The sequence below is a fragment of the Pogona vitticeps genome, chromosome 6 (assembly GCF_051106095.1).
Source record: "Pogona vitticeps strain Pit_001003342236 chromosome 6, PviZW2.1, whole genome shotgun sequence".
Lineage (NCBI taxonomy): Eukaryota > Metazoa > Chordata > Lepidosauria > Squamata > Agamidae > Pogona > Pogona vitticeps.
Genome location: NC_135788.1, coordinates 100,864,817 through 100,883,106, shown reverse-complemented (window position 1 = coordinate 100,883,106; position 18,290 = coordinate 100,864,817). Strand labels below are relative to the sequence as shown.

The 18,290-nt window shown below is 44.2% G+C and overlaps 1 protein-coding gene across 4 annotated transcripts; it reads left to right on the top strand.

Annotated features, from left to right (window-relative positions):
* Positions 1 to 769: 769 nt before the first annotated feature.
* On the top strand, positions 770 to 17,206 carry TSKS (testis specific serine kinase substrate). 4 transcript variants are annotated; one of them, XM_020794050.3, is made up of 11 exons: positions 2,082 to 2,381; positions 3,463 to 3,700; positions 5,068 to 5,163; positions 6,246 to 6,329; positions 7,926 to 8,009; positions 9,232 to 9,566; positions 9,800 to 9,985; positions 11,576 to 11,785; positions 12,633 to 12,762; positions 16,024 to 16,148; positions 16,998 to 17,206. In XM_020794050.3, exons 1-11 carry the CDS (start codon positions 2,200 to 2,202, stop codon positions 17,173 to 17,175), a joined length of 1,848 nt encoding a protein of 615 aa, XP_020649709.3. In that variant the 5' UTR covers positions 2,082 to 2,199; the 3' UTR covers positions 17,176 to 17,206. The 4 variants fall into 4 exon arrangements, with proteins under 4 accessions (XP_078234118.1, XP_078234117.1, XP_078234116.1 ...); XM_078377992.1 differs by lacking the exons at positions 2,082 to 2,381; positions 5,068 to 5,163 and adding an exon at positions 770 to 851 and having other exon boundaries at positions 9,232 to 9,491; XM_078377991.1 differs by lacking the exons at positions 2,082 to 2,381; positions 5,068 to 5,163 and adding an exon at positions 770 to 851 and having other exon boundaries at positions 11,576 to 11,734.
* The last annotated feature ends 1,084 nt before the right edge of the window (positions 17,207 to 18,290 follow it).

The window sequence follows — 18,290 nt, the reverse complement described above, 5'->3', positions numbered from 1 at the left end:
TGCCTATATAAGACTTCCATGTACTCCTTCCCGCTGTCATTTACCAGGTGAGTTAAACTGTTCAGCTGCAGAATTAACCTAACCAGCAGCATGCTTGCCTGGACTGTTGCTGGCATACTGACACAAAGTGCAGGTGAACCAACTTTTAGAGGAACAGTTTGTGTGTGTGTGTGATAAATATGTGAAGTACTTACATGGGACAGCGCTTCATCGATGGGTGCTGTCATGTATAATTTGGCTCAGAGATATTTGCACTGCAAGCAAGCTTTTGATCTTCATGTACTTGCTCTTACGCATAAAAAGAAAAAAAAAGTGGAGTTACCTGTCAAAGCTGTTACATTTACCAGAATGAATCTGTTGCTCTTTAGAAGAAAATAAAAAACCCTTGTAAATAGATTACGGTGCTTTATTTAAGTAATACTTGACACTACAATCCTGAAGAAGTCTACTGTACTTAGAAATAAGTCTTGTTGCATTAACGATGGTTTTTCCAGGTAAAGAGGCATACGATTGCAACCTTACTGAAGGTTTCTTGGCCTCAGTCCTGGCTCCTCATGGGCAAATTAAGTATGGAAAAGAAAATAGTAGAATGACGATGGAAGAGTAACTTCATCAGTGCAATAGCTTTTCCGAAGGGCATACCTTTAAACGATACATTAAACCAGAAGTGGGCAGCAGCTGAACATCTACAACAGTGGTTCTCAATCTTGGATTCCTAAATGTTCTTGGACTACAACTCCCAGAAGCCTTAGCCAGCACAGCTAGTGGTGAAGGATTCAATGAGTTTTAATCCAAGAATATCTGAGGATGCAAAGTTGGGAACCACTGGTCTTGAATCTTTGTTTATCTAGGTATGAGAAACAGTTATACATGGCTTTATACATAGTGGTTTAAGGATAAGCTGTAATGAGGATCAGGTGCATGATCTACCCACAATGACGAAATTGGAAGCTTTCACTTCTGGCCATAGTTAAGTCACTTTAATTTTTGCATCCCTACTGTTATTTATGAATAGTCTCAGCTATGAGATTTTGAAAGAAGCAGCATCTTTAATTATGATTTGAAATTGGCTTGGTTCAAGAAATCATATATAAGGGTGATTAATAAATAGCTTGTTGTATTCAGAAAGCTGTAACTACTTTTAAAAATTGAAACAGAAGTTTTCAAATTCTTTCTCATGACTGCACCAGAGAGAAATGCACAAGCGTGTAGGAACACTAGGTGGATTGTTGCTGTGCTAAACTGTAATTTTTCTTAGTTACTGTACTTATCTCAGTTATGGGCTTAAGAGTTAAGCAATAATTAAACTGTAGTTTAATGTTACATCCAAACAAGCCTATTGTCTCCATGTATCCAGCCAGCTGAACTGGGTGGCTAACAAAGGTTGTGTCATAGAATCATGAAGTTGGAAGGGGCCTATAAAGCTATCGAGTGCAACCCCCTGCTCAACGCAGGAATACAAATCATAAGAACATAAGAAGAGTCCTGCTGGATCAGGCCAAGGGCCCATTAGTCCAGCTTCCTGTATCTCACAGTGGCCCCACCAGATGCCTCTGGGAGCACACGAGATAATTAGATACCTGTCTCCTGATACCCCTCCCCTTCATCTGGCATTTTGCACTACCTTCCTTTTGAGCCTGGAGATTATACATCCTCATCATGGCTTGTAACCGGCGGTGGACCTTATCCTCAAGGAATCTGTCCAATCCCCTTTTAAAGGCATCTAGGCCAGATGCCATCACTACATCCTGTGGCAAGGAGTTCCACAAACAAGTAGTGATTAAAGAAATATTTTCTTTTGTCCCCACTCTCCCAACTCAATTTGAGTGGATGTCTCCTGGTTCTGGTGTGTGTGAGAGAAAAGAGCTTCCCTCTATCCACTTTATCCATCCCCTGCATAATTTTAGACGTCTCAGTCATGTCTCCCATCAGGCACCTAAAGATGCAGCTTCTTTTCTATTCAGCCCTATGGCCTTGGATTCTATGTCTTCCCACTGAAGACTGTTCTGACCTCACAGAATGACAGTGGTACAAGCTGAAGGTCAGAAGAGTGGAGTCATGTGATCCTAGGCGCCGTGGCAACTGTTGTGAAGTCATGGAGAGCTGCTGGGAGGTCCCCACCTTCCTTGGAGAGCCAGTTGACTTGGATATTTCCTGGTGTGGCGCAGGAAGGAAAATTCATGCTGAAACCAGATAGTGATGCCATATCCAGCAATGGCCAACATTGTGGTGAAGACAATCTGGCAGTCCAAGGAAATAAATGAGGCTGGAGACACGCCAACAGGGACGGAGGGCCGTCCTCAGGGAAACAAGGAGCAGCTGGGAAAGTCTAGCGGTGCCAAAGGCTTCCCCAAAAAGAAGAAAGCCGTCTCTTTCCATGGGTGGGAACCCTGGGAAGGGAGGGGGTGGAGGTGGAGTTCAATGCACTACTTGGGGAACATCAAGAGGCATCATGGGGTTGATGAGAGAAGAGAGAAACCTTCTCCTTGAAGGACCATATGTTTTGTATATAGGTCTCAGCAGGTGGCCTGGCTAACATCCTTAAGAGCCACTGCTTATTAAAAGAGCCTATCCTTCCCAGCTTGGCACTCTACAAATGTGCTGGATCTCAAGCCCCATCATTACCAGCCTCCTGTCTGGAAATGACGAGAGCTATCATTCAACATATCTGGAGGATGCCAGGTAGGGAGAAGCTAGAAGAGACAATAGGAAGCTAGGAGATGGCCAAAAGTCAGTGATTCTTGAAGTCAAAAATATCCAGAAGACCAAAGGAAAAGAACTACTGGGATAAATGATGAGCAAATTCCTGCTTTCCTATGAAAGGAGTTGTTGCTTACAGCTCTAAAGAGCACAGTGCGATGCACCCTTTTCTTGAGAGTGGAGGTGTGTCACATCAAAAGAGTTTGATTGACATGGATCACAGCTCTTGGCCTCTTTGATTCACAGAGTCACTTTTCAAATAACTCATGAGCCTGGCAATCATCACTCTAATGCAGTGGTTCTCAGCTTTGGGTCCCCAGATGTTCTTGGACTAAAACTCCCAGAAGCCTTTATCACTAGCTTTGCTGGCCAGGATTTCTGAGAGCTATAGATGAAGAACATCTGAGGACCCCAGGTTGAGAACCATTGCTGTAATGTACTGTGGTCCTGCATCCTTTTCGTCTCGCCCAGGAGTTCACATTCCCAGCAATTCATATCCTGGATACCTGATTTGTTCCTTGCAAGGCCTAGGGGTCCCTACTCCGTGCCCTCCCCTGTTGGCCTTTAAGGTATCACAAGTGTATTTTCACTGTAACCCAATAACTGCTCCTCTGAAATTTGTTATCGAGAGCAAATTTTTGGACCTTGCCTTCAGAATCCCCTAGTGATCATGCTTGCTGGGAGATTCTGGGAGGGAGTCAAAAATGTAATTTTTCCAAACAATGTCTTCAGTTAATATATGTGCTGTTTTTCCTGTCTCAGTGTTACTGAGCCCCTTTTGACGGATGAAATCCCCAATCTCAACCTGAAGCGATCTTCTGCCTGTACCAATGTTTCACTCCTGAACCTGATTGATGGGGAACGTGATGATTCCACCACTGAGAATGAATCTACAGATGATGGAGGTCCTTCAGGGGGAGCAGGTGGTGAGAGAAGGGATCCCCTGCTTCCTATCAAGTCTACTTGGTCTGAAGATGAAGAGGACATCTCCAGCCAACAGGTGGGAAACAGAATTGAAATAATAATAATGTTCTGTCAAGTCAGTTCTGACTTATGGTGACCCTTTTCAAGGTTTTCTGTTTAGGGAATACTCAATAGTGGTTTACAACTGCCTTCTTCTGGGGGTGCCCTGGAACTGTGCAGCTTGCCCAAGGCAATATGTTTACAGTGATGACATTATTTGTGTTTGCCACCTAATTTTGCATTTTTACTAACCCTCCTCCTGTAACTTTGACAAACAAACAAGAAAAGAAAGATATGGTTCTTTCTGCTAAGGGGGAAAATTATTTCTGAATTACAATGTGTGGCATTCCTGTTTGGAGCCATAGGAAGTTGGCTAAAGAAATAGAGGTTGGAAAAGTTACTTGCCAGAATGCTACTAGTGATTTACATATGTCAAAAAGTGGAATTGCATAGGTGTTGAGGGTGAATCAGCACTAATTAATGAGGTGCTGGCCACAGTCCTGGTTACATGCAAGAGTACAACCCAGAAAACAATTTTCACCTTATTAATTATCAGCAGTTTGTCACTGTAGCTTATGCATGCTTAAATTGCTGGTAGTATTCTGGCTGTGGACTGGTTCTTCTGGAATCCACCAGAGAGCATCGGCAAGTTTTGGAAGCAGTTTTTTTGTGTATGTGGAAGATTCTGAGGGTTGTAGTCCAAAATTTTCAATCATTATTCTCAACAGTGACATTCCCACACCCACTTCTACAATTGCTTTTCTGTGCCTTGGAAGTGTCACCTTAAAATATATAGTTATTTTGTACAGCCATGTGTACAACAATGATAATGTATAAAATGTACAGTATGCATCGATTTGCATTAGTATCTGTGAGAATATTATCACCAGCAATTGTTAGTTACCATTCCTGGATTTTCCCCCCTCTGGTAAAGTCCTTTCCTGGGGTTGTTTTCTTTCTATTTCCTCAGTTCTACCCTGGATTGTTTGTCTTTCATCACCCTTCACCCCAGTTTCCTAGTGTCTCAGGCCTGGCCTCTTACATTTCCTGAGTAAACCTCAATTGCAAGAGATTCGTCACACACAGCTGTCCTCTATTTCTACTTTGCATCCTCCAAAATTCATGACTGTCAGTGGTGTACTTCTAAAACACAGCATGGAAGGATTACTTGTTTTCACTGTCAGAATTCTCCAGCCGGCATAAATAATAAGAGTTGTGGTCGAAAAAGTCCCCTCCCCAAGGTCTCCTTCTAAAGCCTCTTGTCCCAAAGACTTCCTCTCCTCAACTTTCTCCCCCATTTTAAAATCCAAGTGGTTGAAAGAAATGCTCAAGAAGTATGGAGAGGTCAGCAATAACTGGGCTACCCATCTGACCTCATCCCCTTCTTGCCCTCTTCGTCAGCAGGAAGCGAGCAATAGCGGCCTCTTGCGAGCCAAGGACTCTATCACCAGCCTCAAGGAGAGAACATCCAAAGTCAACCACCATGTTCAGAATCTGAAGGTCTGGAAACTGTCCCCTTTCCAACACCTCTTCTAGTACAGGCCAGGCCACTGAGAGCCTAAAGTTTGCTTACTTCAGCCACGATCAAGAAGACCAGTGATTCCGAACTCAAATCCCTGGATGTTCTTGGACGATCACTCCCAGAAATGCTGGGCAGCCCAGCTAGTGGTGAAGGCTTCTTAGTCCAAGAACATCTGTGGAGCCAAGATTGAGAACCACTGGACTAGACCAATGACTCTTTAATTTCATCCCGTTAAGAACTCTTGTGCTGGTTTGTTAGGTAGTTTCACAGAACACCGCATTTTCTTACCACCTTTGAGCAACGCTCAACAGACATGCCCAGGGCAGTGAATGCTCATACCTGAACATTGTTCTGGAGCTTTGCAGACTGCTGAAGAGGCAAGGTGTTTTTATGTTAATTTGAAAGTGAGTTGCTTCTTTGGCTTTTGGTGGGAAGGTGACATTCTTTAAAAATACGTTGGCTTGTTACCATTTTGCTCTACCAATTTTGGTGGCCTCAGGGACCACCTCAGGTTGCAACTAGACCACAGTTTGAACTACCAAGTGACACAGGCAGACCTGTGTGTGCGTGTACAGTATGTTCTTTGTAATCTCATAAGCATTTTAATCTCATAGGTATACCTTGCCCCAGGGTGTTTTGGAAAAATTCAAAGCCCCTTTCCCAAAATGCTTGCCGATCTGAATGAAGAATTCAGATTCTGCTGTAGGAAGCAGCTGGCCATGAATGACTGAATCTGGAAGTATGTATTTATGTGCATTCTATATTGATAATTTTGATGTGAATAGGATTGCACTGGAAGAGGGAACTCTTGAAGATTTCCCTCTTTCTCATAGATAATGTTAATTTTGTTTAAAATGGTGGGGTGCAAAACTAAAAGCCTTTTCCAGTTAAAAACAACAACTTCCCACTAGCAGTGTGTGTCTTTAAAAGAAAGTTTGGGTTGTTAGATTGAGCTGAAAAATCCAGAGAGAGAAGTGTTTGATCAGGATAAAGCGGGATAGCCACCTGGTCACACTTGCTGCCTTCTCAGCCCTTCCCCTTCTGCTCTACCTGTGTGCAGAGTGAGTGCACGGTGTTGTGTGAAAACCTGGAGCGGCGCAGGCAGGAGGCTGAGGACCTGGAGGAATATTGCTCTCAGCTCAAGGTGAGGAACAGAAAGAGAAGTGTGGACTGGTCCCAAGGCATGCCAGCTGCCAGTAGACCATTTCAGATGCTCATGTTTTCCTTATCCTGGAACCTTATCATTTATTTTATTGATTTATTGCACTTCTATGCCATCTTAAACCTTTAATTTTGCAAAACAAACAAAAATATATTTATTCATTATGATATATTATTTGCTTCTCCCCCCCCCTTTATATGTGGTGAGATAATAAGGGTGGCAGCAAAAATGAAGCTTCCTTGATTTTATTCCAAATACAGGGATAGTGGCATAGGAAGCGGAGGGTGGAGGTGAGGATATGATGCCAAATTTCTGGGATTTGCAGAAATTTGTAGAGATCGTTAGATGTCAAGAAGACATCTATTTGAATGAGCTGGTAAAGAGTGGGCTGAACCAGGCAGGAACACTGCAAGACCGTTTTGGTTTGTTTCCATGGCTACAGGAGAATTGCCAGAGGCCTAAGACTAGTGGAGATCCTGTTTTTCCCCCCAAATTTGATTTTCATGAGCTCAACATGCTATATTAGAAGAAAATGTCTTCAAGAGCTCATCCACTCCCTGCCCCCCCCCCCGTGTTTCAGGGAGCCTCAACTCTCTGTAATAATCCTTCTGAAAATGGGAATGAAGAGCAAAGGACTGAACAGAATCACAGAATAATGAAATCAGAAGGAACCCTTAAGGCCATCAATCCCACCCCGTGAGCAATGCAGGAATCTGACAGAGAGTTGTCTAATTTTCTCTTGAATGCCTCCAGTGTTGGAGAGCTCACCACCTCCTGAGGTACTAATTGGTCATACTGCTCTAAATGAATTCCCCCCCCCCCCGATATTCATCCAAAATTTGGCTTCCTTTAACATGAGCCCATTATTAGGCATCCTGCACTCTGGGATGATTGAGAACAGATACTGCCTTTCCTCTGTATGACAACCTTTCAAGTATTTGAAAAATGCTATCACATCTCCCCTCAGTCTTTTTTTCTCAAGGCTAAACAAGCCCAGTTCTTTCAGTCTTTCCTCACAGGGCTTGGTTTCCAGTCCTTGTTGCCCTCCTCTGAACGTATTCCAGTTTGTCGGCATCCTTCTTAAAGTGCAGTGTCTAGAACTGGACACAGTACTCAAGATGGAGGCCTAACCAGTGCCAAATAGAGGGGAACTAGTCCTTCACGGGATTTGAAGAACATGAGTAGGGTGGTTATACATTCCCTTTCCAGAAGACAGTCCACTTTTTAAAGGTGTCCTCCATTAGAAGGGCTGTCTAGTCTAGTCCCTACTTAAAGGTACAAGGAAAAGGATCCATCATTTGTTCAAACTTAGGATATGGACAGAAGACTCAGCAGGCACACTGCGTCACTATCTTCTCCACATGGGTTCCATTATAGTTTTAAACTATAAAAGGAATTTTGATATTGAATCTATGCATACACATTAGCATATGCAATCATATGCAAATTTATGTCTGCATGTTCTCTTTGCTGTTGACAAGTAAGTGGCTGACCTGCAGATGAATGGAGAACCATTCTATTCCCTCCCTGCCTCCTACTGACTGGCCTCTGAAGCTCCCTCTCCATCTTCTTCAATAGGAGAGCTGCAGAAAGGTGACGAAATCAGTAGAGGATGCTGAAGTTAAGACCAATGTGCTGAAGAAAAACTCAGCACTCCTCGAGGTGAGAAGGATGGAACGGAGGAATGTGGGGGCCTGGGTAACTGCCGGGGTTATGCTGCCATGCTTGCATAAACTTAGTAATTTAACTATATGTGGAAATATAACAAAACTATTTGAATAAATCAAATTAGGTTGGATATTTATCAAGAATTGGCATTGTAACCAGAGCTTGGCATTATAGGCTGTTTAGTGGAAGGCAGAGAATGTTTTTAAAAACCAAGTTTCTAGACCTCTGTGTAGCAAAATAAAACAGAAAATATTTTCTGCAGAAATGTTTGAATACTGGAATAAAAACTTTATAACTACCATGTTTCCCTGAAAATAAGACCTAACCTGAAAATAAGCCCTAGTATGATTTTTCAGGATGCTCGTAATATAAGCCCTACCTCAAAAATAAGCCCTAGTTAAGTGAAAGCCCGCCCTCCACCATTGTGCAGCAACCAGAAGAAGATGACATAACTTTATTTGAATAAACATAGATTGTTGTACATGAAAAAGAATAAAACATCCCCCCAAAATAAGCCTTAATGTGTTTTTTGGATAAATTAATATAAGACCCTGTCTTATTTTTGGGGAAACTGTATCATCATCTTGGCCTATTTCCTCCCACCCCCACCCCGTCTTCTAAATCTCTCCCTCAGTTTTACAGTGGTGAAAAAAGTGCCTCTTCCAAAAGAGAATTCCAGGGCTACAATTTTAAAATCAAACTTTATGAATAGCATGAAGTTCATGAATGTGCCAATTAAGTAGGTTAATGGACATTTGCCCAAATATTAAAGTATATTTCAGGCAGTAAGTTGAAGATACAGTATAAAATAGCTGGATTGAGTCTTGCCCTTCTTCTCATGCTTCTGGCTGAATTTCTTTCTTTTTTTGGCCTAAGTGCTCTGTGGATATTAATCTACTTATTCATTATTAATTAAAAACAATGGGGGGTTCGGCACACTACAGACACTATCTAATCAGAGCCATGCACAGCCAGTTTCTGTCTCAGTCTTGCAGGACCATCAACCGCCTGCCCCTCAAAAGATCCTAAAATTGAAATGGTAGATTTGAAATGAACGGGTTGAGTTCTAACTTAGCCGCAGTGCCTTGTGCTCTGAAACAAGGCGGCAGAGTAGGAATATGTGGAAGGGACAGCATACAAATACACCAAATAAAAACATAAGCAAACAGACGTGATGCTAATTTTTATCCCAACTCCCCTGTGGCATTCCCTTTAGGAGAAGCTGCGTTTCTTACAGCGGCAGGTTCAGGCGGAGGACCTGGGCCGGCAGGAGCGCGAATGGCAGGAGCCGGAACAGCGAATGACCTCTGGGGTGTCCAAACAGCTCCTGGACCTAATTAACAGCACGACAGCGACAGCCCTGAGGCCCTCCAGCTCTGAGGAGGGTGAACTCCAACAGTCCACCGCCGTTATCCTTGCAGCCATCAACAGCTTGCGAGGGGCACTGGAGAGCGGGCACTTACGAGGAGGGCCAGGGTATGAAGGGAGTATTGATGGAAAACTGAGCACACCCTCTGCTTTGGCTTGTGTTTCTCTGCTGGAAGAGATCAGGTATTGTGGGGATAAAAGTTTGAAAGGCGATGTCTTGCTGAGCAGAGATGGGGAAGCTTTGGTCGTATGCTCTTTGGACTACAACTCCCCTCATCCCTTCCCATTGGCCATGCTGGCTGGTGCTCCTGGGAGGTGAAGTCCCCGACATCTCGAGGGCTAGATATTGCCCACCCTTTCGCTTGAGCCATTAAAAATCTCTCAGCACAACCTTCCCTTTCCTCTGCCCTTTGTAGGAAATGTGTGCCGGAGCTACCTGGGCAGTCTCAGCGGGATGGCCTGACCCAAAAGGAGGTGCTGCGAATACTGGCCCAGTTGGGTGTCCGTCTGGAGGAGGTCCTTCCACAATGGGAGAGGACACACCTGGAGCACAGCCAGTCACTCCGCTTGCTGCGTGAGGAGCTGGATGAGGTCTCTGCTATGTACGTGCCTTTCCCAAGCAAATGGGTTTCCCTTTTCTTGAAGCCAGGGCCAGCTCTACCGTTGGGCAGAGTAAGGAGACTCAGTGAATTCTGAGGAGCAGCAGTGGTAACCTGCTGACTTATCCTCATGACTTATCCTCAGTGGAACAGCTTGCCTCCCAATGCTGTGGGTGGCCCATTGCTGGAGGTCTTCAAGAAAAGATTGGACAGCCATCTGTCAGGGATGGTACGAGGTCCAGGATGGTATGAGATCTCCCACCTTGGGCAGGGGGTTGGACTAGAAGACCTCCAAGGTCCCTTCCAACCCTATGACAATTCTATGAACTCTTCCGCCAGTCCCCTCAGTAAGAGAATCAAGCTGAATGGGCCATATATCCTGTCCAGGGCCTTTAAATGAGCTGGCTGTAGTGTGGCGGAGGATGGTATCCCATTATCTATGCTGGAGTAAGATTCAACTGCCAGTCTAGTCAGCTTCTGCACATGGACTGGAGATGGAGTGCCATCTTGTATTTCACCAGAGCCTGGTGGCTACGTTCTTTGTCCAGTGATCAGCTCTAGGTATCTTTTGCTTCTCTGATTCTGTACATGGAGAATCCAGCAGAAGAAAGGCCAGTTTAAGAAATTATAGTCGACAACTTCAGTGGATGTACCAGTCCTTTTTGTTCTTGTAAGAAATTATAGTGCCAGGGGGACCCAACTCAAGTCTTTCCTGGTTCTTATGATGACATGGGAGAAAGAGCAGGAGGTTGAAAATAAAAGCCGATTGTGAAGTTAATGATCTGAACATTATGGTCTCATAGATCGATGGCAATATGGGGGGGAAGGTGGCTTTTAGAAGGTATTGTTTATTAACTGCTGTGCTGGTAGTGCTAGAGTATATGAATGGCTGAGAGTCTGATTTTTTTATACTTACAAAACCCAGCTTACTTGCCGCCATACTGTGAGAGTATCACATCTGGCCATTCCACTGGTGTCCATTTTCTCCTTTGCCAGGTACCTCTCTCCACCGAATGGTGGTATTAAGTCCTATTCCCCTGATGGGCACTCCTTGGTTGGGGCAGGTGTGGTCTTCCAAAAGTTGTTGGATTGCAACTCCCATCAGCTCTAGGCAGCACATTTAGCCATGAGGAATTATGGGAATTTGTGTTCAACAACACGTTGCCCAGGCCTGATCTGTATTCGGCTTCTACCATCAGCCTATTTCTTGTTTTAAAGATATGAATAGGGCATGCAATAAGGTTTATGAAGCTCTAATGTTGTTTTATAAATTTCTATCTGACTGTAAAATTAAATCAGCTTCCCCAAGGCTAATGTGCTCTAAATCAGATTAAAGTCCAAGGTGACGCTGTGAATCCTCTGGCCAGATTTAAAGGGAGGGGGAAGTAATAAACATGCATTAATTGACTCCTTTGATGGACTGGTAGTTTCCCCCAGTCCTGACATTATTTACACAAGAGACTGGAAAGCTATCAACGTTTACACTAAGCAGAAATGTACATTTTTAAAAAAATATAAGGATTACCGGGCTTTGCATTTGAAAATGACAGCAGCACAGAGCTATGCTTTGACCTTTCCTCCTATGCATGGCAGGACAAAGCAGACATCAGCGTCCCTCACCCAGCTCCGTGCTGACCTAGATGGGCTACTGCAAGCGAAACCACTCCTGGAAGATGTGTCTCGGCATCTCTCCATGCTCAAGCACCTTGAGACACCTGAGAGACCTCCCACCAGCTGTGCCAGATGTTCCAGGTGCCTATATCAGAAACAAGCTGGGGCTGAAGAATATCAGCCATCTTTGGGGTGAGGAGGCCAAGATGGAGCTATGCAAGGATGGAGTCAAGAAGACTGGGGTGGAGAACGCATTTAGTGGCAGGGCTGGTTTCTCTGACTTCAAGTATGCTCCAAGACTAATGATTTCCCTGTGGCAGACCGTTGACATGATAAATACATCAAAAAAAAAAAAAGAAAGAAAAAAAGAAAAAGAAATCTGCACAGTGTAAAGCCAGAGCTAATAATACAATTGGTCACACCTTTGTTCTTCTTTGAACTAGAAAATCATGTTTTCCACAAGAGATGGGGCAATATTATATAAGCACCTGGATTGCCATGTAAACAATTATTTTTGTGAATGTTGCCAAACTGTCAAAGCACTCACCCTGTTCGGCACAAAATCCGGTATTTGGATTTCTTAGAAACTCTGCTGTAAAACAAATAAATTTCACCTCCAGAGAGGAGTGAGAATTGTTGGGTCTTCAGTGGCCAATTATTTTTCCTTCATGCCTTTCTGGGTCATGTTACACACAGATGCTAGCTGCATCTTCCCCATTTACTCTGTCCTCCTCGTAGTGTTCCTCTTCCCGCCTCCCTTCCCTACTAGCTCATATATTAAATTTATACTGAAGCTATGCCAAATCAAGTGTTCTACAAAATTATACATTTTATAGACATAATGGATTTGCACCACATATCTTACTGTCAGAAATCTGCGTCTTTGTGGTACTGAATTGATGTGATTTATTTAATGCTTTCATTTGGAGCCTTTTAAAATTTCCTTCTGGCAGAGACATAAACAAGTCATGAATGTCTATCCTCCTTCCTGTGTAAATGGTGCTCTCTCTCTTCTCCCAACCCCTTTTCCTGGCTACAGCTTTGTGAATACAGAGATATTGCGACAGATGGTTGAATATGCTGTGGCACCGATCTTGGAGGAACTGAAGCAGAGAGCCATCCCTCCAGCCATGTGCTCTGGCTGCCAGCATTTGCAGAAGATGATAATGGTACTGTGAGGCACAGAGTATGCCATCCCCAGATCCCTTCTGCCCCCAGTAAAAGGAGACCAAAGGGCAGCCTTCCTAGCGCATTCTTCTGGGCTTCAAGTGACATGAGCCAGATAAACAGTTCTCAGAGCTTAGGGCTCAGATCCCACATTGGGGGTGGACCTGAACCCAAAGCTGTTATCCAGAGTTAAGCCAACGGCTCTTCGAGCCCAGCATTGCCTCCTCTGCTTGGCCAACCTGGGAGCTTTCTGGTAGAAGTCCACCCAAATCATCTTTAACTGGAGGTGCTAAAGTTTGGACACGGGACATTTTGCAGGCAAAGCAGATGCTCTGCCACTGGACTGAAGTCACTCCGAAGCATAGCTTCTTTTCCGCTGGGTTTTCTCTTCATTTATGTCTATTTTGCAGTCTTCTTCATTTGTTCCATTTCCCTGGAAATAAGAACAGCCCTCTCTTGTAGGAGGTAAATAAACAAGCGAGGGGATTTTTAAAAATAGAAAATGTTAACACAAATCTTTAAACTTTCTAGAATATGGGGCCACTGGGTAATTAAATCTAAACCTAGATTTAAAGAAAGGAACATTTATGGTTCACCCGTCCTGCCATTTTACTGTGCTGCAGTTTTATTTCATGTGTAAACTTTACACGTCTAGGCAGCAGTATTCAGAATTCTCTGTAGCACAGTATTCATTTGTCTATGTAAATTATTAACAGGTGTCCCCCCCTCTAGTTTTCTCTACCTGCCTCACCTCACTTTCTGAGCACTAAATACAATGGGTCTTACTTCTGAGTAGACAGGCATAGGATTGTCTGTGAGCACCTTGTTTTTGTTCTGTCCGAGTTAGTGATGCATCTCTTGCATAGTTTGGAGACTCGTGTAATGTTTTTTTTAAAAATATATATTATTTCCCAGGACTTATTCTCAATCTTATCTCAGTGGCAATAACTAGAGTAGGGATGGGCAACCTGTACTCTTTGGCCTAACTCTCCAAATTAATCCATTCAAGCCTCTGCTAAGAGCCATCTGTCCCTCTCCCTGCAGTCACTGGATGGAGAAAGATAAGATTTTAAAAAAAGGAGAAAGCTGGTGATAGAAATGGAGAGAAAAATGGTGCTCCCGCAATCCCTAGGCAGATTGATAATATTTGACAAAATACATAAAAACAAAGCAAAAAGAAGGTTCCATGATCAGGGGAAAGAGTTGGCCACTTGGGGACCAAAGCACTGAACTATAGAGGCCTTCTGTCTAATCCTGCACATTTTTTCTTATCTTTTCCTGCAATTCTATGGTGAAACTTTAGTCTTCCTTCCGGCAATATTGCATTCATGCAAATGATCATGCAAATGAAATTTACAAGCGAGGAGAGGAAGCCGATTAGGCTATAGGAAAGACTAATTTAAATCTTTGCTTGGCCTTTTAGCTCAGCTGGTGCTATTTGGTAGCTCTCTTTTCCAGTCAAGTATTCTTGGGTAAGGACTGTGAGCACTGAGCATGAACTGATTACAAACTAAGTGTTAGGGAGGATAAGAGAAGGCCTCCTCTTGACAGACAGCTGCCAACATTAAAGAGCAGGGGAGAGAAAATTAGCAAAATAATGTGAGACTTTAAAGAGGACAGATTTATTTCAGGGTGAGCTTCTATGGATCAAAATCCACTTCTTCAGACACAGGGATATCCACTCCTTACATCTGAAAAAGTGGGGTTTGATCTCTGAAAGCTTACACTGAAATACACCTTGATTGTCCTTCAGTATTCCCCCCCCTTTTTTTCTCCCCCTCCCCATTATTTTTCTCATTGTGCTGAGACAGACTAACACAGCTCCTCTCAGGGGCCCTGAAAGGCTGTTCTCAAAAGAAAATACACTCACTTCACCTCTGAGTGGTATTCATTCCCTTTTAGTGTTTACATACTTATTGTTTTAGCTTTAAAATATTGTCTTTCAATGATGTAAGCTGCCTTGGTTCCTTTTTAAGGAGACAGGCAGGGTAAAAATATTTGATATAAAAATAATAACGCAACTGCCAAGAAAGCTGTCTAAGGGTTCCATCCATTCCACATTCCAAAGAGTTCAGCACACACTAGTTACACAGGGAGCTGCCATATCTGGAGCCTTTTAGGTCAACCGGTGCCACCGTTCGTTTTGGTCTGCACACTGGCAGCAGCTCTGAAGGCGTTCAACCAGGAGTCTGCCTCAAGCACTTCATTTTTAAAAGAACTGCCACAATTTTGCCTGCACATCAAGAATTAAATGGGTAACCGTGGCTTTTCCTTTTAAGGCACAGCGGCATCTCCCTTTGCAGCGTACAAGGCCAAAGTATTTCATCTGGATCTTTTTTAGTGGGCATACATTCCGCTCCTGTACTAGAGATGAAGGGCTGCTTTGCCCATTATCCTGATGACATAGTTGCCATGGACACCTTGATGCTGTTAGCCAGTTGTATGAATCACACCCACATGATCTCAGGAAACTGAACTATGTGGGCAGTGGTTCACAGGAGCCGGTAACCAGGCTGAGGCAGCCCAGCATGAGGGTTCTGGGTGGTTAAAAACAAATGGGTGATGTGAAAGTGGGAGGAGGTGTCTGGTCTTTCTGCCCATTCATTGGCACCAGTAACCCCCTTGTGGAAGCCGCAGGACTAATAACCTCTCATGCCTGCTTCATGGGAATGACAGGCCGTTCTGGCACAGGTACTGCATGATTTTGGCTGGCAGGTCCTCCTGCACCGGCTGCTGCACTACATTCTGTCATTTACAGGTTGTTCCTGCTAGTGGCCGTTACCTTAGATCTGGTCACTCCACTCCTCCATGCAACTAAGGTGTGTTGCAAATGTTTGAGGCAGATGTGTAAGGATAGTGTAGAAGAGATAGAAGCTCAGCGGGCTTTGGACTGAGGTAGTTCTGCTGTTCCTAATTTGACACCTGTGGCATCCTCTCCAGGGGATCTGGCACTCCAGATATTTTGGTCCACAAGTCCCATCAGGTCTTTCCTTTAGCTGTAGAGGCTGGAGCTTCTGGGAAATGAAGTCCAGAACATTTGGAGAACTAAAGGTGCCATATCCCTGCTCCGGGGCAAAAAAAGCTGCAAACTGACCTTGTCCCCCAATCGACAGTAGTAGCAGGTTGCCGTGAGGGCAAACTGCTTTTGTTCTGTGATGTGTTCTATTCTCATCCCAGTTGTATGAGGGGTTATGTAGTCCTTCTCTATCTCTCTTGTTGTGTTTTTTTTTGTTCCTCCCATTGCTCCGTCCACTGGGAGACAGGAACTAGAGCAGTCAAACTTGGATACTCACACTCGAGCAGAGGCACCAAAATCAAACATACGTCTGGCCCAAGAGGAAGCCTTGAGAACAAGGAACTATCTGGAGCGGGCAAGAATCAGCACAGAGTAAGTAAACACAGCTGGACCCCCAGGGGGGTTGTCCTCCCTTCCCTGCATATTCCATGGCTCTGCAGCTTTGCTCCTAGCCTTCCACTGCCAGGTGAAAGACATCTTAGGCAGTTGACACCATGAGTTTAGGCAGCAGCTCTCAGCTCAAAAGGAAGATAAACTTCCTGATAGCAAAAGTGCAACAGGGAGAGGAGGATGGACTTTCCTTTGCTGGAGGTTATTGTAACAGAAGGTTAGACCGTATTCTGTCAGAGGTGGTATAGTAGCTACATCCTACCTTGAGCTGGATTTTGAAGCAGCTGCCCTTCAAGATTCCTTGTGTACAATTCTAAAATTCATAACCATTCTAAATCTGCAAGTGAATACAACTCTCATTCTGAGATGGGGGGAAGCACACTCAGCTTTTCAGCAATGTTTACTGCAGCACACCACAAGCAGAATCTCAGAAGAGTGGGCAGTGTAGCAGGGCAAAACATAATCAATTCCTCCGCGCCATATGCTGTGTTCCCCCCACCAAAAATCAGCTCTCCATCAACAGGAAGGCATACGGCATTCATGCGGAGCTTGGTGCTAAATGAGGTATGCAGCCAACAGGGTAGAATAAGCACAGCAGATGCAGAAAGAACAACAGCCTAGAGAATTGTTTGGGGAGGCTGTCCTTGGGGATCAATGCTGGACTGCAGGTGGCAGGCCAGCCTTCCCCAACCAGTTGCCCCTCTACATGTCTTGCCCTACAAGTTACACTATCCAAAGTCATGCTGCCTATTGACACTAGGTTGGGTAAAGCAGTGTATGAAACCGTCTCATGCTCTTTTTTTTTTTTTTAAATCTCTTTCTTTCTGGCAGGGATAAGGCCACCCACCTGGATCTGTATCTACAGAACAAGCTGAGCTCCTTCCACTCTCAGCTGTCCCTTGTCTCCCAGGAAGGAGTACCCCAGTCCCCGGCAACCTCCATAGCTGCTACTGGTACCCTCAACAAGCGGAGCTCTTGTCCCGCTGAACTAAATCATCACCCCCAATAAAAGAGAGAGAGAGAGAGATGAGAGATGGCCGTGATGTGGTGCTTGTTGCCTTTCCTTTAGAAAACCATAGGGTGGTTCCCGAAGGAAGGCCTCCACACCTGAACAGAAAGGTTACAAGGAAAAGGGAGAGTTTGACTGCGTCAGACTAGGACTCGGTCAAGCCTCCTCTTGTCAGCCCTGACTAGCCGCAGTTCTCCCACATTTCAGGCAGAATGCTGTCCTAGTCCTACTTGGAGGTCCATGTTCAGACCCGACAGCTTCCCTTCCAAGTAGATTTTGAGACAATATCAGTATGTCCGGATAGAACACTTGTTTTAGGGGGAAACAAGTAACATTTACTCATGACTTCAAATACCTTCTAGGATAGATTTAAGGGAAGTTTTGCTTATTTTTCTGATTTTTTTAATGTGTATTTTTATAAGTTTACAAGTGCAGGCATGTAACTGTAAAAAAAAAAATTAAGTGGGTAACGCAGCACCATAAAAGTGGCAATTAGCAGATTAAAACCAAATCCAAGTTCTGGGAGTTGGCTCTTAAGATAGAAGCCACTAAGAACTGGCAGTACAGTTTACTTGCCAAGGCAGGCTAGAACTTATCCCTTCTGGGACAGTTGATCATGTTCCACACACACACCAGAAACTATAGCTTGACATCCTTATGCAGGGAGGAAAGCACAGACTGAGAGCCAAAAAACAGCTCTCTCACCTTTCTCTAGAGTGGTTCCCAACCTTGGGTCCACAGATGTTCCTAGACTACAACTCCCAGAAATCCTAGCAAGCACAGCTATTGATGAAGGCTTCTGGGAGTTGTAGTCCAGGAACATAAGAAGAGCCCTGCTGGATCAGGCCAGGGGCCCATCTAGTTCAGCTTCCTGTATCTCACAGTGGCCCCACCAGATGCCTCTGGGAGCGCATGAGACAACCGGATACCTGTCTCCTGATACCCCTCCACTGCATCTGGTGTTTTGAAATACCTGCCTTTTAAAACTGGAGATTATACATCCCCATCATGGTTTGTAACCTGTGATGGACTTTTCCTCCAGAAATTTGTCCAATTCCCTTTTGAAGGCATCTAGGCCAGATGCCATTACCACATCCTGTGGCAAGGAGTTCCAC

Bases quoted from the DNA above. Each gene is read 5' to 3' on its own strand.
- TSKS (XM_020794050.3), top strand. From the start codon at position 2,200: ATGCCATATCCAGCAATGGCCAACATTGTGGTGAAGACAATCTGGCAG. The intron at 8,010-9,231 runs GTGAGAAGGATG...CATTCCCTTTAG, and splicing joins AAAACTCAGCACTCCTCGAG to GAGAAGCTGCGTTTCTTACA. The intron at 9,567-9,799 runs GTATTGTGGGGA...TGCCCTTTGTAG, and splicing joins TCTCTGCTGGAAGAGATCAG to GAAATGTGTGCCGGAGCTAC.